The following is a 21496-nucleotide window of genomic DNA, read 5'->3' as shown; positions in this document are numbered from 1 at the left end:
TACTTCTATGTTGAGGGTTCCCCATCCTCCTTCTGAGGAGGGGAGGTGCAGGTATTTGGGGCTTATTCTTGTTTTTTTTGTATGAGAAGATGAATGACTGCAATTTCTTCTGTCATTTGCGAAGCTGGGCTGGAGAAATCCAGATTGGGAGGGTTTGGAACTGGTAGGTTAATTCTGGGAAGGTGATAATTTTGATCATGGCTATTTTGTCTGAGAGAGTGAAGTTGGTGTTGTCCCATCTCCTCAGGTCTTTGTTGATTTGTCACCACAAGGGGTTGTAGTTGTGGAGGTATAATTTGTTGAGGTTTCTGGTTATTTTTACCCCTAGGTATCTGAACTTGGTGCAGCAAAGTTTTATCTTGGTGATGCTGGAGAATACTTTTTGCGTATGGGGGGTGTTTAATATTTATTTCCCCATTTTTCTTTCTATAGAAACCAAATGCAAACGAAACAATTATATCAAAAACAGCAATATAAACCATTCAACAAACGGACAAACCCCATGAATGCTTCCTAGGCCGTTGGATTTTCCATTCTAGAGCAGTGTGTTCCCCACGCATCCTCTGCTCAAATTGCTTAAAAGCAAACAAACACACACATTCACACAGAGGTAAATGTTATGTTGCTACAGCCTTTGAAAGGACCTCAGCTATCTCTGCTCATGTAAATAAGTGGAAAGGTGCGAAGGGAATCAGACCCTTGTGTGTTATGTTCATTCAACCATGGGGTCGCAGTTCTCTAGAAGCTCAGCTAAGCCCCCCCCCCCCGACAGCTGTTACATTCTCCCCCCCCCCAGCTATCAAGAGCTAAAGGAGCAAAGGGGAGAATAAGATATGGCATGAGCACTTGGCTGCTATGTAAAAACAGCTCAATTCACTCTTGCTCAGGTGCAAAGTGATCAGGTGATGGTGGAGGAGGAGCAGGAGGAGGATTGGTGCAGAGCAAATCACAAAGGCCAAACACAGCAGGAGGGGACTTGGCAGCCTGCCCAGGCGCTGGAAACAATAGAGCCTTAACAAAGCAAACCCGCCTGTTAATCCCGTGGGTTGGAAGCCTCTTGACTGCCAGGCAGTGGATGTTACCGGTACACCTGGCTCTGTGCAGAGGCTTTAATCTCCCCCAGTTTGAGAGAATGGAGCAGAGAGGCTACCACTGAGCCCAAGGTTTGGAAAGGGTCACAAGACGTCTAGTTCAAAGGGGGAAATTATGCACTCATAGGTTATCAAGGACACACACACACAAAAGCAATCAGAGGGGAAAGGATGATGGGGAAAACAGCTTGCCAAGAACAGAAATTCCTCCTACTGAACAGTGGAAAATGTGGCCTCAGATTCTCAGTCACTTTTAAGAGCTGGGCTGGACCAAGTCAGTTTTGCCGCTTGAGACGAAGGACAAGATGGTGACGCCAATGTTCTATGTACAGAAGCCAACTGGCCTGGCAGTTGAATCTTATTTCAATATATTTTAATGCAGTAGTGTTCTCTATCACATCTGAGGGCAGCATCATTACCCGATATTGTTTTGTGGCTTAGTGCCCCCCCCTTACTAGTTATCAGAGTGCAGAACAGGCACATAGCATACATAGCACTGGTCTCTCTCTCTCACACACACACACACAAAAAGAGTACAGCCATGGGTTGCCACCCCCACCCCCCAGCATCTGCCATCCAACTCTGCCTAATGGTAGAGCCAGCCCTGTCCAAATATCTTGCTACTCCTCCACTGCCCAGAGATGGAAGGACCAGTGTCTGGGCTGATGTCAAGCTTCAGAGGCACATGGCAAGCGTTAGGCAAAGGTGAAGTCATCACCTGAGATGACGGATTTTGCCTGCTTGTCAGAGTAGCAGATAAAGATTAACTCCCTGGAGGCACCATTAGGAACAGGGGCGGGCGGGGGGGGGGGCAGAGAAATTCAGGACAGTTTGAATTCTACTGTAATGTGAACCTACCTAATTTGCACTTTCCCAAACAATATGTGAACTGAAACCAGTGTTTGAAATTCCCATTGTTCTAGGCACATTTTGTGACAGGGAATTTCGTTAGCACAAGCAGTTTCTGAGCTCTGGGTGCAGTACTGCGCCTAAGATTTCAGATGAAAACTGCAGAGTGGAAGGAAAGGAGGACCTTTTTCTGCCTGCCCACTTCCAGCCAGGGGCATTGCTGGGGGGGCCAGTAGGGGCGGTACGCCCCAGGTGACAGGGGAGAGGGGGGGTGACAAGCGGCGGTCCCTCCCACCATTCACAAGTGCCGCCACTCCCTCCGTCACCCCGGGAACAGCAGCGCACGGCTGAGCGAGCACCCCACCCATGCAGCGCTGCTGCTCCCGGGGTGACCGGCGGTGCGTGGGGAGTGGCGGGAGGGGCTGCCGCTTGTCACCCCCACGCGCCGCCGCTCGCTCCGTTGCCCCGGGAGCAGCAGTGCACGGCGTGTGTGGTGCTGCTGCTCCCGGGGCAACGGAGCAAACAGTGGCGCGTGGGGGTGACAAGCGGCAGCCCCTCCTGCCACTCCCATGTGCCACCGCTCCCTCCGTCACCCCGGGAGCAGCAGGTGTGCCTTTCCCTTAATTTTGCCATGTGCCTCTCCCTTAATTTTGACCCAGATACTCTCAGTTTGGCTTTGAAGTTTTAAATCCCGGATCTCTTTACAGGTATACACATCCCTGACATACAACGCCACTCCTCCTCCTTTCCTATTTGGAAAGTATCCTTCTATTACTACATTCCAATCATGAGACTCATCCCACCAGGTTTCAGTGGTGCCTATTATGTCGTATTTAGTTTGCTGTACCAAGAGCTCAAGTTCATCTTGTTTATTGTTCATCCCATGCTCTGTGCATTAGTATACAGACATTGAAGACCATTGATCATTCCCCCTAGTCTCTTATTGAAGGATTTTTTCCTCCTGCCACTAGGTCTGCATGCTGTTTGCTTCATTTGGTCCTTGACATTTGGATGACCATCTTCAGCACTTCATAGGCTCCTACCTTCAGGACCACTGTCTCCCTCCCCCACATAAGTCAGTTTAAAGCCCTCCTGATAAGGTTTTTGAGATTGTTGGCAAAAACATTCCTCCCAACCCTTGTGAGGTGCAGCCCATCACTTGCCAGAAGTCCATCTTCAAGAAACTGCAGACCGTGATCTAAGAATCCAAACCGTTCCTGCTGGCACCATTTGCGTAGCCAGGTATTTACTTCCCGTATTTTTCTCTCTCTCCTTGGGGCATGTCATTCAACTGGGAGGACAGATGAGATGACAATTTGTGCATTTAATTGCTTCAACTTCCTGCCCAGAGCCTCATAATCACTTTTGATGGAGGCTATGGCTTGCAGTGTCATTGGTTCCCACATGGACCAAAAGGAAGGGGTATTTGTCAGTGGGTTCTTTGATTCCTTGCAGCCGTTCTGTTACATCTTGGATCTTGGCCCCGGGGAGACAGCACACCTCTCGAGACGTCTTGTCAGGTCCACAGATCACTGCTTCTGTACCCCTCAGTAGGGAATCCCCTATCACCACTACACGCCTCCTCATAGGCTTGGTTGGTATTCTTCCATGTGCTGTCCCTTCCAAGGTCACTTCCACATTCCTGGAGGACTGACTGTGCTGCTCGTCTTCATATTCCTCATCAACTGTGATGAGGGAGAGATCTTCAAATGAAGTCTGTTCTTCATCTTCCATGTTACGGGAGAGCACTTCAAATTGATTGTGTAGTTCTAAACACTCAGAGCGATCCCTGGGCTTTCTACTTCTTTGAGTCACGTTCCTCCATACATCTGGCTCCCGTGTTGGGGAACTGTCCTCCTCAGGGATGTGCCCTGACTCCCCCTTGGTACAGACAGTGTGCTCTGCTGCATCCATGAAAAGCTCCTGGTAACCTTACATAAAAATAAATAAGTAACTATCTGCTATCATCTAACCACAATGTAAGCAAGGTGCAAGCAAACCAGGATGCCCTCTGGCAGGTCCCTCTCCTGGCAAAAGGGCTACTTGCCTCCCTTCGGCCTTCTAGAAAGGGGACCAAGCTCATGGACTTGTGAGCCACCAACCGCACCCTCTGCTGGGAAGGGCCCTGGGCTACAGCTGGGACTGCAATCAATCTGGGCAGCAAACTTCCCTCCTAGCATGGTTGCATGTGACCAGGGGCGTCGTAGGGTGGGGGCGGTGGGGGCGGGCCGCCCCTCGTGCCGCCCCTAGGCGGGTGTGTGCAGTGCTGCTGCTCCCGGGGTGACGGAGGGAGCGGCGGCGCGTCCCACCACTCCCATGCGCCGCCGCTCCCTCCGTCACCCCGGGAGCAGCAGCGCTGCACGGACGAGGCTCCCGAAGTGGCGGCCCGGCATACCCCAGGGGCGGGGGCGTCGCTGCGCGCGCGTGCGTCATGACGCACACGCAGCGATGCCCCGCCCCCGGGGATGCCGGGCCGCCGCTTTCCGGAGCCTCGGTGGGCGGCAAAGAGCCCCGAAGCCGCAGCCTGGCAGCCCTTTGCGCTATGGCTGCGGCTTCGGGGCTCTTTGTAGCCCGCCGATGCCCCCAAGCCCCCGCCCGGTATACCCCAGGGGCGGGGGCGTCGCCGCGCGCGCGTGCGTGCGTCATGACGCACACGCAGCGATGCCCCGCCCCCGGGGATGCCGGGCCGCCGCTTTCCGGAGCCTCGGTGGGCGGCAAAGAGCCCCGAAGCCGCAGCCTGGCAGCCCTTTGCGCTATGGCTGCGGCTTCGGGGCTCTTTGTAGCCCGCCGATGCCCCCAAGCCCCCGCCCGGCATACCCCAGGGGGGGCGTCGCTGCGCGCGCGTGCGTCATGACGCACACGCAGCGATGCCCCGCCCCCGGGGATGCCGGGCTGTCACCGCGCGCGCGTGCGTCATGACGTCATGACGCACGCACGCGCTGCGATGCCCCGCCCCCCAGGGGTGCCCCTTGGCTTCCCGCCCCGGGCAGCCAAGGGGCTAGGAACGCCCCTGCATGTGACACCTTGCAACGTGGTTGATCAGCACAGCTTTCCAGCACCCTCAATCCCTCTGTTTCTCCTCCCTACCCTGGCTTTGCAGCTGCCTTTATGAACCTGGCTATCTTCTCTTTCCAGACTCCCATCATTTACTTGCTTCTTTGCTTCCCAGCCTGTTAATTACAGGCCTGATGTGGGCAAACAGAATAGAGGGAGGGGGTGTTATTTAGATGGATAACTGCTTTTGTTTCCTTTCCCCTGTCAGACTTTGGAAACTGGAAGAGGTGAGTTAAAAGAGGAAGATTTATACCAGGATCCTCTCCCCGCGGCTCACCACCAGGATTTATAACCTGCTCTGGTTCAAACTATGTTCGGGAACTGGTGGCTCATAAAAGTGAAGGATTGAGAGGTGCCAGCTGGGGCCAGGTGGCAGCAGATGCCGGGAAAGACACACACACCCCAAGCCCTGCCGATGCTCCTCCTGGCCTCCAGCCATCTCCTTGTTGCAGCTCTGGGCATCCCACACATGTAGCCTTCTCAGTCTCTCTCAGTTCTTAATTTCAGCTCTCAGGCACTAACAGCCGTACTGATTCAATGCTCAGCTCAGGGGGTCACAGCAGGGCTCTAAGGTACACAGCTAGGCATAAGCTAAGACATCATTGTCCCAACACTTGACATGCCCTCTGAGCTGGGTGGGCATGGGACTGGGCAATAAAGAGAGCGCTCCTGGGAGGAGGCTGGGTCTGCTCACACCAGCCCAGTTGCCGTTGCATCTTTGGCAATGGAGGTGGAGACAATATGGCTGGCTCACTATCCAATCTGGTTTCAGGGGAACACTTCACTGATGAGTGGTGGCGTTGAAGTCATGCTGCATTGGAAATATCCAATAACACAGAGGTGAGACTGAGAGTCCTAGTACTATACCTGCAAGTAGGAGCCAGGACAGTCACGGCTGAAGAACATGTGGTCCCTGACAAGTTCTTAGACTTGAACTCACATCACAATGGTCAATTGTTGGGAATGACAGGAATTGTGTTACACAAATTAAAACACACCTATTCTCCTAAAATTCACTCTGAATTGTGCAATGCAGTACAGTGGTACCCCATGTTACGCACGCGATCCATTCCGGATCGCGCTACATAACACGGGCGTGCGCAACACAAACGCCCCCCCAAAAGAAAAAAACCCTGAAGTAGCGCGATTTGAGTGCTTCTGCGCATGCGCGAAGTGTGCAGAAGCGTTCTGCGCATCCAGGGGCGCGCACGGGTTGTGCACGCTCTGGAAGCGCTTCCGGGTTGCGGGCATTCTTAACTCAAACGTCCGCAACCCGGGGTGTGTGCAACCTGGGGTATGACTGTACTCCAATCTAAAAATGTGTACAAAACTCCCCTTATATGAGAGAAAGTGTGCACAAAATGCACATATTGGCAAAAATAGCATCATTATAATTAGGAGAGATGCACACAAAAATGTGCACAAATTTTCATTTGATTTTTTTTTTGTTTGCAAAGTCATGTGGAAATGGGATTGACTGAATTTGCAAAACAGGGAGAAGGCTTAAAACTCAAATGTGAAATTCAGTAAAGCACTTGTACTATTTCTTCCCCATACACCAGGCTCAAGCCAACCTGCTTTGGGCTGCTCTCCATTGCTGTAGGGGTGCGCGGATATGAAACAACAAGTTGGGTGCTTAGTGAAGCAATCACAGCCTTGCTTTGCCTAATGCCAAACCCATCCACAACAACACACACCAATCTGCTTGTATAAAGAAGGGCCCTTTTCATGCTCACTCGAATGGCACTGGCTGGCAATGTAGTCCAAAACATCTAGAGCGAACCAAGTTGAGAAAGGCTGGTCTAGATGTAGTAACTGGGCAAGAATACCTCACGTAACAAGGGTAGGACAACATCACATAAAACGTTACTACTACTGGCTGGTTTAGCCAGCCAGTCAAAGCTGTTTCCCGGGGTGTGGCCGCTGTCGCCTGCTGATAGCTTCTAGGAGCCACAGGTGAGAGCTGGAAGCAGGATGGGGACCAAAGGTGGACAAACTATCCCTGAAGGAGCACAATGTTTCCCCCCCCCACCAAAGGTACTACTCTCCCCTAACACCCCATACACCCTAAACCAGGTGAGGGTAGCCAATGGGTCCCAAACCTTTGGTGAGTTAGAGACTTTCCCTGCATGCGAAGACAGGCTCTGGTGGATTCAATGGACGAGACCAAGAGTGAGTCCAATGGTCAAGAAGAACTGAAAGTCATTTGGCAGTGGCATTGCTCCCCATAATTTACACATGTGTTTATTTGTCCCACTTTCCCTCTCTGATTAAACAGTTTCTACAGGTTAGAAAATACAAAAAACCAGCACATCTTGTTTACCAGCAGCAAAAGCAAGATGAGCACATACTATAGGCAATGATCCCTGTTTCAAATTACTTCCGACTCTGAAAAACAACCATCTGCTTCTAGGCTTTGCCTTTCTTCAAAGATAGCAAACAGAATGTACAATTCCCAGGGTCCTCTGACTGGGAGTCGTTACTATTAGAAAGGTTAAAACTGGCTTAACTTTCTTGTTATATCATCCACCCAATGCTTTTGCACTGAGCAAGCAGCACAGAAATGTCCTGAAGCAGGAACCTATTGGTACTCTTCCCAGGGGCCAAATGTTTGTTGCTGCAGCGTTCCTTGTCTCATGGTCAGAATGTCTCGCAGGAAACCATCTGTGAAGCTGTACATTATTGCTTTAGAAACAGAGACAAAAATCCAGAGCTCATCACCTCCACATGTTTCGGAGGCATCCAAACCAGCAGCATGTGGGTGAAGGTTCAATTTGTTCATCTGGTGGTCTTACTTTCTCACCTAGCTACTTATTTTCACAGATTACATTTATATCTCCCAAGAATTTACAGGAAATTTCTCTGATCCTGGCCAGGCCCAGACCAGCTTACCGCTTACACCAGCCACCTCAGACCATTCTCTTGGTCTTGCGTCAAAAGGGGCGCCTCAGTGCAGCCCCAGTCCTCTGTGTCTACTGGTTCTAAGAACGAGAGAGCTGCTGCTGCTGCTGCTGCTGTTCCAGTGAGTTTCCAAGGTACATGTTGCATGGCAATAAAAAGTTACATGAATATAGGAAGTAGCCTTATACCAAGTCAGACTATGTGATCCATCTTAGCAGTGCAGTCTGTATTGTCTCGGCTGACTGGCAGCAAATCCCCAGAGTTTCCGAGAGGAAGACATTCCCAGTCCAACCTGGAGATGCTAAGGATTGAATCTGGGACCTTCTGCATGCAAGGCAGTTGCTCTACCACTATGGCCCTTCCCCAGAGTTCTTTAGAAGTTCCAAAAAGCGTTCAAGCATGGTCCACAAAAATAAAACTTAACTCACTTCACGTCTTTAGGTCTGAATTCTGGCTGAACAAGCCCAGGAAGGTACAAGGCAGATGTACAGGCTCCCAAATTGTAGAAGGCTTGTATGATGTCCTTCAGCACCGGGCACCAAAGATCTGGGCTCTTGTCTGTTAATAAGAGAAAAAGAGTTTGAGTGGATCTGTTTATTTGGGGTTCTTTCAATTTCTTGTTTCTTCATTATTTCTTGTAATATAGACATCAATTCACTTTGCTAATATGCACATTTTTGCAAAGCAATTTTCCCTAATAGAATACATTTTTGTATTTTATTTTCATGAATATATGTATTTTAATGCACACCTTACCCCAGTATATACATTTTTGAATGCATTATGTGGCTGGAGAACTTCGCTGAATGCAAATTTTGAAGGATGGCTGTGTTCATGTATTGTTTCATAAAGTGAAAATGAGGTAGGCTCACTTTTAAATAGGAACCTCTGGGCTCATCCACACTTCCACTTGCCCTGTGCCTAGAAAGCAGTTTTCTGCTTGTCCCACACTTTCTAGACACTGGTTTTACCTCTTTGCCCCATTGTTTTTTGCTGTAAAAAAAACACTTTTTGGCGCTAAATCAGAACAAAAGTCAATCCATAGAAAACCCGACTGCTGTCTGTTCCAATTCTGGGCAAAACTGTGGGTTTTCTCAGGGGAAAGTAGTAGGCCAAACGAATTTCAAATTTCATTAGGTCGTTCAGTTGCAGAACACAGGAACAGATCCTTGTCCCTTCTCCAATGAGAAAGAAATATGGGAACCTTTTACAGATCTGGAGCATTTTGGTCTGGAGCCTGGTTTGTTTACCCAAGAAATAAGCAGCATCTCCTCCTGCAGTTTCAAGCAGCAAGCTTCAAGGGGATGGGGTTCCTTGCCACTTGCTTCTGGACCCCATGGGGAATGCTGCAGGAGTAAGCGCACATCCACAGTACAAACTTAGATTAGCTCTATGTTAGTTTAACTTTCATAACTTCTCTCTATTGAGGGTAGTAGGTTTTTGGATTAGCTATCCACAGATTTACAGTCCTTAGGTTTCTGGCGGGGGGGGGGGGGGACGACGACTTTTCCCACAATAAACTTGGGCTGTGCACACACTGTACCTTTAAAGCACCTTCAAAGCACATTCTCCCCCTCGAAGAATTCTGGTTTACCCCTCTTTTTTGTTAATTCATTAAATATGTACGATGCCCTTCATCATAAGGTGGTCATAAGGTGGTTCACAACATTACAAAAGAACAAACAAAAGCAAACCAATAACCCACAAGCACATTGAAAGGGTCACAGAATGCCCAGCCAAAGTCCTGGTTACAGAGAAACATAATTGCCTGGTGCCTGGAAATATGTAATGAAGGTGCCAGGCGAGACTCTCTGGGGAGAGCATCCCACAAACGCTCTGAGTGGCCTGTTGGTGGGTAAGTTGTCTTGCATGTTTTTGACATGCCGAGCTGTAGCGGAGCATATGCTACTGCCACCCACGGCAGGCAAACGGAAGAAGCCCGCTGCAACCACACTGGCCCAGCCCTCAACGCTGCTTCAAGGGCACACTCAGGCCATCCTGCACAGCTTTGGAAGGTGCTGGAGGCCAGCGCAGGAGAGAGGCGGCAACACTGCTGCTGCCTCTCCTCCTCCAGGTCAGGCCTGACCAGGGAATGGAGCCGTGGCTGGTGGGGTGTTGGGCCATTGCGCGATGAAGCTGTCTCGGCAGCTCTCTCGTGCACTGCAGCCCAGCCTTAGAGACCCAGCTAGGGTCGGCTCCCCTCCCCGTGGCTCTGGCTACAATGAGGGGCCTGTCATGGAGGTACCTCGTCATACCTCCTGAAAAATATGCCTGGGGCCACGGCCCCCTCCAGTCCCCCATGCTACACCACTGATGCCAAGGTTTGGGGACTATGCTACAACCAACCACAAGTGACCAGAGAACTTTTTATGCATTACAGAAAGTTTATATGCCCCCTCTCACTTGGACTAAGAATATGTTACCTTTGTCCCAAAAGAAACCGGAACAGCTGCCTGCCTGCCTGATGGATGAAGGAACAAGAGAGGCTGTCTGTTGCTCACTCACAGCCTTGTGAAAGCAGGCCTTGCCCCCACCCCAAGGACAAGTGTGGTCGCCATTCTGCTGCCCCCCCCCCAGGCCACTTGGTTTAACTACCTCAGCTAGAAAGGCAATAAGACCCCCACCCAAATCCCAGAGCGCTGAGGCCCCTTCCCTTCCGGTGTCTAAGCAGATAAGCCAGCAGGCTGCTCAGGGTGACTCAAGCCCTCACAGCACATAATTGCCTGAGGGAAACAAATCTTTACCATCAGACAAACCACTGCCTTTCTTTGTTGCAGCCATTTGCAGCTGGTGGATTCCCCCCCCCACACACACACACTTTGTTTCTTCGCCAGCTTAACAGATCCTCTAATTACCATGTAGGATGGGAGGAGGGAAACTGCCGCTTTTAGGAGCAGCAGGGTGGCAAATTCCCTCCCTCACTTTTCCCTCTTCACCTCGCAATTACCTGACGCCTGGCTGGGCCATATCCTGAGCAATTTAGTTGCTGGGGGTGGGAAGGTTCTTTGGCTGGGGCAGGGTGGGGCACAAGAGCTGTGCATCTGGACGGGATATGGAGGGTGGGGGGCAGAGCAGCATCACACACTCGCAAGAGCACTAGGAGTGGGAGGGCTGGCAAGAGATGAAGGAGGGACGGAGCCAGATGTGCACAAGGACCGTCTCCGAGCTGTGGGCCTCCTGGGCAGACGGCTGGCTGGGAAGCTGGGGCTGAAAGAGATTAGCAATACAGTGGTACCCTGGGTTACGTACTTAATTCGTTCCGGGTTACAGTACATAACCCGAAAAGGCCATAACCCGAAAAAAACTGAAAAAAACGGGGGGAAACGCTCTGCGCATGTGCAAATCGTGCGCGCGTTGGGTTGCGCTTCCGGGTTAGCGGAGTTCCTAACCCGAAAAGTACGTAACCCGAGGTACCACTGTATTGCTGGGCACTAACGGGCGAATACTCTGACACGGAAGATTTGCCAGCTGTCTGAGAGGTAGCGCATACCCTCCAACATTCCTCAGGTGAAAAGGGGGACATTTCTCATTCCCCTCCAACTGACCCTCCTGGGACACCCCCCCCCCTTTCCTACCAGAAGAAGGACGAGTGTCACTGCCACTACACCAACGGGACACAGCACACAGGACCTTCTTTGGCAGATTTACAGAAAGAAAAACACACACCAAACAATAAATTTTAGAAAGGGGCAAGACACACAATGCATTCGTTTAACAAACTGAGAAATCCTTGTGCTCCACTCCTCTCCCCCTTTCTCGCTGCCCAGAGTGCCCTTGCCCTCTGCCTGCCCCTCAGAGCTGGCGTATCATGCAGGGCTGGGCCTCAGCAGCAACAGCCTCTCCTCCTCCTCACCCTTCTCCAGCAGCTGCCATGAGGGAGGAGACAAGCAGCGGCCGGCAGCCGTGGACAGGCCATGGAGAGGCCATGAGATTCTCCCTCGCTGCCACTGCTGCCATCACTTGGGACAAGTGCCGGCTCATCTCCTCCCCAAGCGCTGGCAGGCGAAATACAGACATTCTGGGACCAAATCAGAAGCAGGGATGGTTTTCGTACTTCCATGGTTGTCCTGGGAAATCGGGACACTTGGAGGGTATGGCGAGCCACCTGTTTAAGAACCTAGAGGGACCAGAGGGACCCTTGGCAAGGAACTGTATTGGCACCCCCTGCACAGAAAATAACTGAGAAGCAGGAAAGGTTGCCTGGACAGGAGGAGCGTGCCTCCTTGGGGCTGGATGGGGCACCTGCACTGCTCTCTGCCTGGAAGCCACTCCAAGGACCCCTCTGCATCCCCTTCTGCAGTAGCAGCAGCTTTTCCTGCTGGAAATCCTGGTGGATTCTTTATGTGGGCAAAGAAGGTGCTGGAGTGCTGTCAGAGGGAGGGGCGCTCCAGGGGTTGTGGGGAGACTCCGACACCCAGTAGGTGGTTTCTGTGCACACACTCCAGCCTGTGTCCCCAGCAGGGGCCAGTTTTGCCAACCCTCTGATGAGGACCAACACCAGGGATGGCATGAACCACTTTTGCCACCTAGGACAATATGGACTGAATAGATAGATAGATAGATAGATAGATAGATAGATAGATAGATAGATACTTTATTGTCATTGTATGTAGTGCAACAAAATTGAATTCAGTAGCACCTTAGAGACCAACTGTGTTTGTTCTTGGTATGAGCTTTCGTGTGCATGCACACTTCTTCTTTCGTGTGCATGCACACGGCTACTCACCGGTAACAAAATTGAATGCCATCCCACATTTACAGCCACATATATTCACTTATACATTTACAGCCACACATACATACCATCCATCATGACTCCCCAAGATCATATCATTTGGTTACAGCATTTAAAATAATTACAACTCTTGACTTCCGGCGGCGACGCCATTGCGGGTGGTCGTGGGCTGCTTCGGCTGCGAAGCGCCCAGTCCATCCCGGGGGTTGGAGCCCCGCTACCGCAAAGCGGGGCTCCGGTGGGGTGCGGGAAGAGCGTCCCGCACCCTGGGCTCCCCGGCTGTGCCCGTTGTGGCTCTGAACCCTTCCCTCGCTCCCCCTGTAAAGGGGGAGTGGGGGTGAAGGGACGACGGAGCCGGGCTATAGGGGACATGCCCCAACCGGGATGCAAATGCGGCGACAAATCCTGTGATGAGCGTCTAAGTTCTACCTGTCTTTAATGATCTGAAAGAACCCGGTGGTTGTGAGTATTTGATTGACTTTTATATCTTTGGAACGATCCGGGGGGAAGAGGAAAGGGAGCCTGCCTTCCTCCCTTCGGGAGAGAAAGAAAATAACCAGTTTAAGTGACTGCTGCTACAATAATGGATACAAAGTGGTTGGAATTTGGAAACTGAGACTGCTGAGATTCCCCTCTGGGGATTAAGTGGGCAGAAAATATCTCCATTTAAAGTTTTGGTCTTTACGCTCTGGCTTCAGAAAAAATGGCGATGGAAAATCTGGACTGACGTGGGAAACAATTGAAACAAAGGAAGGAAGAGACAGGAACTGAAATTTGACACTTACCCGCTCCCCCAAAATGCTGGACTTTGTGTTTGAACTTGTTTTGAACTCTGGATTAACGGATGAAGAAATGCTTACTGTCTTGAGGCTGGAACTGCTTAATCGGAAATTGCAAGTCTTGAGTGGGATTATAAATAAAAAAAACCTACTTCCCACAGAGGAGGCTTTGCAAAAGTTTTACACAATGGAAGAAAACCTTGGCAAAGAGTTAGAAGGGATGCTTGAAGGATGGTCTGAAATGGCTGGGCGACTCCGGGAAAAGGAACCGTTCTTTGGGGGTGGCAGTCCCGGAACGGTAAAATTTGCAATATCCAGACCCCGAGGTGGGAGCTCGGGGGCAAGGGACATAGAATTAAGATATCTACAAGAAGAAGAAGTATGGTACAAAGAAGCGGAGGAGCCTAGAAAAGATGTGATGTGTATCCTGAAGCTCGATGCAAGGTTTGTTGTGAATGCTGCCTGGATCTGTGGACATTTGGGAAAAGAAGACAACTGGAAGATTGGTTCCGGCGAAAGACAGAGAAAGACAATGGACAGAGGGGGTGTGGGGTGAAGTATTAAATGTAAATTTTAAATGGTCTGTTATGGTATCTGAAATCGGAGAGTGAAGGTTGTTAATTATAAGTTTATCTTGAATAAGTAAGGGGATATTGGATTTTAAGTTAAAAAGCAGCACGATAAAGGACAGAAGAAATAAGTTTAGATTTTATAAGAATATTCTGCTAAGATTTATGATACAATAGGATGATTAAGATAATTGTGTTATCTTTAATTGAAGTTAAATTCTTTTTTTTTTTTTTAGAGAAAAGCTGTTAAGAAAGTAAAATATGGATTTAAAACCGAAGGTGAAAAGGCAGGGGAGGTCAAATGTCAAGATTTGGAAATAGAATTTTTTTTTGTTAGGTATATAAATAAGAAGAAGAATCCTGGCAATATATGTATTTGTATTTGTTTTGTATTTGTAGGTGTGGGTCTGGGTGTGTGTTGTATTATGAAAATGCTAATAAATTCTTCATTAAAAAAAAATATAATTACAACTCTTGGACAAAAACTGTTTTTTAGTCTATTTGTTCTTGATTTAATTGTTCTCTATCTCTTGCCCGAAGGCAACCGTGCAAACAGACTATATCCAGGATGAGATGAATCCTGTAAAATGTTGTTTGCTTTTTTGAGACAACGGGAGCTATATAGTTCATCCAAAGATGGGAGAGGATGACCGAAAATCTTTCGGGCTGTGGTTAACCAACTGGCAAACCAAGCACAGATACAGTATGTAAGAATGAGACGTGGTGCCTTTCCATTCCCACAATGCAATTTAAACTGGTTTAATATGTGATCCCTCGTGGGGGGGGGAATCTGGGAAATGTAATTATGGCTGTGTGCATGCTACACTTTTAAAGCACACCTGAAGAACATTATTTCTTGCGAAAATTTCTGGGCATAGATTTAAACCCTACAGTTCCCAGCAACCCTTAACCAACTACAGTCCCCAGAAGTCTTTGATGGAGGAAATGTTGTTTCAAGGCATAGTGTGTACGCAAAGAAATCAGTATGAATGCTCATTAAGTAGCCAACCAATAGTTCAATGCAAACCAATCAGGATGCCTGGCCATTAGGCAGCAGCACACAGCTACACATATGGTTTGATCTTCTGGAGGTGGGGGTCTCCTTGAGTCAGTCCAAGGATGGCATCTTCTTGAAGCAACCATTCTAAAAAGCCTGCAAACTGTGCACCTGCTGTCACGAATCCCCTGGATGTGTCATGGAGGGGATGGTCAAAATCTGGGGAGGAATGGGAGCAGCTTGGGGAGTTGGAACAGAGCAACCTGGGGAGGGACCTAGCAGGATGGGGGAGGTGGAATTGGGACCCTAAGAAGTGACTGGGTCTGGGGAAGCGGCCAGTAGTCCAGGGAATGGAAAGCTGGATTCAGGAGATGGACCACCCCTGTGACATCAGGTACCCTAGCCAGATACCTTTCGCTGTGGAGTGGCCCTCAGCTCCGCCTCCTGTCAATGAGTGGCCTCCACCTTCCGGGGTGGAGGCTGAAAGTAAATCAGATGCTGGGCAGGCATCAGCATAGCAGAGGCAGATTTAGGGCAGCATGACTGGTTCCCCCCCCACACTGGGTGCCAAGCTGAGGGAGGTGCTTCTGAGCGCTGCATCCATGACGTAGTGCACATGCACAATGGAAGGCAAGAGGCACAGGTGTGCCAAATTTTGGGCTCACACAGTGTGCCGCAGAAATCTGAAAGACCAAAGTCTGCCCCTGAGCATCGGCAGGAGCCTCGTGGCTTTTGAAGCCATCTGAAGGCAGCCCTGTATAGGGAAGTTTTTTAATTATGTTTTTTATTAATCAATAATTTTTTATTATGTTTTATTATGTTTTTATATATGTTGGAAGCTGCCCAGAGTGGCTGGGGCGACCCTGTCAGATGGGCGGCGTACTGCTGCTGCTGCTGCTGCTACTACTAATAATAATCCACACACCCACTTGTCCTATGTTCACTTATGCTTGTCTTGTGCTTTTTGGGCACGAGTCCAAGAGGCTTTTCATTTGCTCTACTGCTTTCCCTGGGAAAACCCACCGTTTACCACTGAATCGGAACAAACATCAATCTGCAGAAAACCCAATTCACTTTTTTTTTTTTTTACATTTCAGCAGCAAACAGCGGATTTTCCTGAGGAAAGTGACAGGGCAAACGAAAAACCTCTTGGAAACCTTAAAAAAAACCTTAAAAGCACAAGATGAATGGGAGTGTGGATGAGCCCTAATATAGGCTTACTGTATCTGCAACATTATTTGTCCGAAATCTTGTTGTTGTTGTTGTTCAGTCGTTCAGTCGTGTCCAACTCTTCATGACCCCATGGACCAGAGCACGCCAGGCACGCCTATCCTTCACTGCCTCTCGCAGTTTGGCCAAACTCATGTTAGTAGCTTCGAGAACACTGTCCAACCATCTCATCCTCTGTCGTCCCCTTCTCCTTCTCCTTGTGCCCTCCAGTCCGAAATCTTAACAACCACTAAAACACATCTCCAATTTGCCTGAGGTCTTTGCAGCCTCATGGAAGCCTACACTGCTACCCACATGGGTGGTTCTGAGCCGGAACCGACTGTCTCTAATAACTTCCCCAGCTGTGCTAAGCCATTAGTTCCCGAATGTTTATTGCTAGTGTTCTCCACTCTGTGCAAGAGTGATAGCCCCACAGTGAAGCTTATGAAAGCCAGAAAAGTCAAGTCTGGTAAACATGCCCACTCCCCCATAGCTTATGCTACAATGAGAAAAAGCTGCTTTCCTGAAACCTGAGAATGGATGCAGGAAGCGAAGAAAGTTCCTTCTCCCTCTGATAAAGCCATTATATCCCCGGATCTCTTGGCTACTTTCACATCTGCTGGGTGAGTCCAAGCACTTCACGCCTGCCCACATGCTCTTCAGCAGACTGGGCAACCTCCCTGAGGAGCTGAGCAGGAGGCGGAAGCTCACGGCATCTGTGACAGCTCCTTCCGTCTCAAAACTGACATGGGAAAGCTCCTAAGCGCAGCCATGCACTTCTCTGCAGGGCTTCTCCAAGAGAATGCATTGGTGGATTGTCTCATGTTCTCCTACTCTGAGCACTGCTCCGAACTTGTGCCTCATGGGAAAGCCAACTCTGCTTTGGACACGACACTGAGATGGAGGAAATGCCAGTTTCCATCTCAAAAAAAATCAAGGGGCTTCCACACAATGATTTTGTTTCCACAAAGATAATTATTTCCTGTACCCCTGGTGGCTGCAAATTCTCCATTCCCATTTGAAATAATAAACAAACAAACAAACAAACAAACAAATAAATGTCCAGTAGCACCTTAGAGACCAACTAAGCTTGTTCTGGGTATAAGCTTTCGTGTGCATGCACACTTCTTCAGATACACAAAAAGCTTATACCCAGAACAAACTTAGTTGGTCTCTAAGGTGCTACTGGACATTTATTTATTTATTTATTTATTTATTTATTTATTTATTTATTTATTTATTTCAAATGCGTCAGACCAACACAGCTACCTATCTGAATCCCCATTCCCATGGAATTGAAAGGGCCTTACTGCAGGAGGAAAGCCCTTTTTAAAAATGGCATGGAAGGAGGCATGCATGGAGCAGAAACACACACACTCCAAAGAGAAGACCCCCCCCCCAAAAAAAAACCTATTTGTGTAGTGCAGGGGTGGGGAAGCTCGGGCACAAGGGCAAATGCAGCCCTCTAGGTTTCTCTCTGTCTGGCCCTTGCAAAACTACCCAGCCAAAGGTGCACCTAGGAGTTGGTGAACCCCCCCCCCCACTGGGGGTGTGGGTGGGGCAGGCCCAGGCCGGGGGGGGGGCAAAAGAAATCACCTATCGGAATATGAAGTGTATGATGTATATGTGTTTGGCAATGAGCTACTGCTGTCATGGTGAGATCAAATGCAGGATAAGTTTCCTGTCGGTTTTGCTCCACTTTTCACCTTCCTCCTCTGTCTCCTCACTTTCACTCCGGATGCTTTGAGTACTTGGGCCACGTAAAATGTAGTAATTTCTAATGTGAAAAAGTGATGGGGTGGGGGGAGCCAATACAACTCCTTGCCAAAGGCGCAAGAGACACTAAGTTTGCTTCTCTACCCAGCCAAAAATACCCCTGAGCGTTTTTGCCTGACTGGAAAATGTCTTCAAACTCTGCTAAAGCGTATTTCTTCCTTGGATGACGGAAAGAGGACAGTGTGTCTGTATGCGGAAACCAGCCTACTGTGCAATGTATATTCATTGCTCCACCCACTCTTTCTCTGGCACCAGGACTGGCAAGGGGCCACTGGAAGGCTGCCCAGAAGCTGGAAAAAGTTCCCCCACTGCTGGCATTGCCCACGGTCACACAGCAGCTTTGGATGTGACGTTGATACTACTATTCCTTGCTCACCTACAACTGTCTGTCATTCATATATTTCCTTGTCTCCCACCTGAGAGATGGCCAAGCTCCTGACACATGGGCATCTCCTAGGCAGAGGAGATGGGAAACTTTGGTTCTGAAATAGACAGAAAGGTGGTGTGTAATCCACTTGTATTTCCTGTTCTCAGGGATTTCCTAAAAACCCACAAGCAACACAAAGAGCACTTGGGAGGCTATATGTAACCCGTGGGCAACAGGTACCGTATGTTTGCACTCACTTATTTCAAATCTCTCACCAGTGGAGCAAAAGCAGTCGCCACAGAGCCTCTGTCCTCCTTCTTTCCTAGGACCTCATCATTCAGCCCTACCACCTGGGTATCATCTGGTCTGCACATGCTGAAGAAGGAAGTGGCTTCTGCTTTTTGTTGTCTCATCCGTCTGGTCCTCACCCTGCCCTCCCCTTCTCTTCCCCCACTCAGCATTCAGCCTCTGACCTTGCCCAGCCCTCTTCCAAACCCTTTCACCTTCCTGGCTCCATGGCCTCCCTCCTGCCGACTCACACTAGATGTTCCCTCTCCTCTGCCTGCTCTGACTCACTTACTCTCCTGGCTCATGCATGTCAGAACGTGTGTGCGCCATTGGCCTGGCGGCATCAGTGGGAAGGGGAGTGTGCTCTGCCGTGACTTCGGAGACTTGCATCCAGTCTCTGTGACAGCTGGCAGGCTGCCTGTCACGGGTGGCCTGGAGCAAGGCTCTTGCACCAGAGCAGCCTCCCCTTTCCATCAGCTGTGCACTGCAGAGCTGGAAGAGAGAGTGAGCCGGGGCAATGGGAAGAGGGGAAAGAAGGATAGAGGAACAAAGAAGGAGAGAAGTCACACCCATGCCATGCATTTAAAGCACAGGGATCCCCCCAAAGAATCCTGGGGACTCAGTGCCCTTATAACATATGACAGTTCCCTGGATTCTTTGGGGGAATGCCTGTGCTTTAAATGCATGGCATGGGTGTGAATGTGAGCAAAGAACAGGAAGAGAGGATTTGTGTGCATTATAGGGAGGCAGAAGGAGTATTATATATTGCTAGAGATTCCAAGGAGACGACCCCCCCCCACCTAAACCCTGGATGGAAATTAATAAACGGAAGGGTTTTGATGAATTGGGATATGGATGAAAGTACAAGCCATAGGAGCCAACTCTTAGGGCCTGAGGTCCCTTTGCCCCATCCCATAAAATATTTGAGGGGGCCGGTCCCCCAAAAGTTGATGGACATTGCCATTCAAATGGTGTCCGTGCACCACGTCATGTGATTGATTATGCAGGGCAGGGCTTAATCCCCCCCCCCATATTTTAGTCAAGTTGGCACCCTGGTACAAGCTGACAAAAGGGGTTGATGGGCCTGGGGAGTCCTTTGGCCTGGGGAGTCAGATGGTGCCAAGGTGATGGGATGTATGTTTGAAGTGACAGGAAGAGAGCTTTTAGCAAGGTGTTCTGGGAAGAAGAAGTAGGGGAGAACAAAGACAGGCTGGCTGGCAGAGATGCCTTGGGCGCCATGGCTGCACTGACTGCCTTTATCCTGTTACACAGACTCACTGTCCTCACCCCCTTGCAGACCTTCATATCAGTGGGATGCAGCTCAAAGCAGTCCAGCGGGAATGAAAAACAAGTTCTGCCTAGATGATCAAACATGTTGTGCTCACCCCACCCTCTCAAAAGCACATCCTTGGTAGGTTGCTCTAATACATTGGTAGTGCACCACAGGGAATAGGGAGCCACTGAGGACATTGCAAACAAGCAAATAATTTTTTTCTCAAAGCCAGAGGCCAAGTATTTGGCTGCTGCTGTTCTTCCCAAATTGACTTGTCTCTGATCAGCAACTATTTATATGGGATGATCACTTTGGGGAGAGAGGGTGGAGGACTAGAGTAATCCCATTTGCCCATTAGCCACACACAGAGACACTGCCCCATAGGTCCCCAATAAGTCTGACTACCATAGCCTCTGCTTCCTTCACATTGTTACGAAAGTTGGGTGCCAACCCTACTCTCTGCCAAGTGTTGGTGAGATCCCAGGGGGTCCCAGACACTCTCATAGGGCCTGTGCTCCTCTGGAGATTTGAAGATGCGGCAGAGACTGTCGTAGATTTAAGAATTATGGCTTATTCACCTATTTGCACTTCCTGACAGCCCTGAAGCAACCCTCTCCCCTGTGGACAGCAGCTGCCAGAGGCTGCCTGCACCACAGAGACCTTCCCTCTGGTGTAGGCACAGCTGCAGCCAAGCGGTGGTGAACACCAGAACCCATTGTGGGGGCCCTTGAAGGAGAAGAGGAGTTAAGTCCTGGCTTAGGGGAAAGCAGGAGAGTATTTGCTGGCCCAGGGGAAAGGGCGATGGAGATAGGTGGAATCAAAGAGAACGGAAACAAAGAGGAGGACACTGTAAAGTTCTGTCACTTCCCAAACTAGCATGGCAACAAAAAAAGGACAAAAAAGTTTGGCATTGCCCTGAGAGAACAGAATGAGGCAATAAACCAGCCTGCCCCGACCTGCTATTTTCCAGCTATTTTGGAATGCAACTCGTATCAGCTCCAGCCAGCACCGTCACGTAACCCATGCAATATACCTTCTGCAGGGAAAAGTGCATGTCTGCACTGCAGATTAAAATCAGTTTTATAATCTCGTGTTCCTCCCTGCAAGGAATACTAGGTGCACAGGTGGGTCAGGGACTGATGAGAGAGAGAGTTCTGAGCACCTTTACAGAAAAGTACAATTCCAGGTCTGCTTGGGTGGGATGGAGAAAAATTGTCAAAAGCATGGCTCATATTTCCAAGCGCTGACATACTGGTAGCTAGTTTGGGTCTTAAACTACTACAACTGGCATGGCTTCCTCTCACTCCCCAAAGGATCCTGAGAGCTGCAGTCCCCAAGCCTCTCTACAAAGAACTACAACTCCCAGGATTTCCAGCTGGGAGGGAATCACTGTTAAACAACGTTAAGTCTATGGTGTGGACAGCCTCCTGGGGCTTCCATGCAGAACGTTCTACATAAGAACATAGGAAAAGTCTTGCTGGATCAGGCCCATGGCCCTTCTTGTCCAGGATCCTGTTCTCACAGTGGCCAACCAGATGCCTGTGGGAAAGCCGCAAGCCGGATCTGAGCACAAGAGCATCTCTCCCCTCCTGTGGTTTCCAGCAACTG

The 21496-nt window shown here is 49.6% G+C and overlaps 1 protein-coding gene across 1 annotated transcript in view; it reads right to left on the bottom strand.

The window, feature by feature from the left end:
* FAM178B (family with sequence similarity 178 member B) overlaps window positions 1-21496 on the bottom strand; it is a 167220-nt gene that overhangs the window by 99110 nt on the left and 46614 nt on the right. The window contains exon 10 of the mRNA XM_033156711.1: window positions 8324-8453. Coding sequence (XP_033012602.1) covers window positions 8324-8453 — 130 coding nt within the window. The remainder of the gene's footprint in view (window positions 1-8323; window positions 8454-21496) is intronic.

The sequence above is a fragment of the Lacerta agilis genome, chromosome 8 (genome assembly GCF_009819535.1).
Source record: "Lacerta agilis isolate rLacAgi1 chromosome 8, rLacAgi1.pri, whole genome shotgun sequence".
Lineage (NCBI taxonomy): Eukaryota > Metazoa > Chordata > Lepidosauria > Squamata > Lacertidae > Lacerta > Lacerta agilis.
The sequence above is the reverse complement of the archived record's forward strand: the minus strand, read 5'-3'. Positions and strand labels throughout refer to the sequence as shown.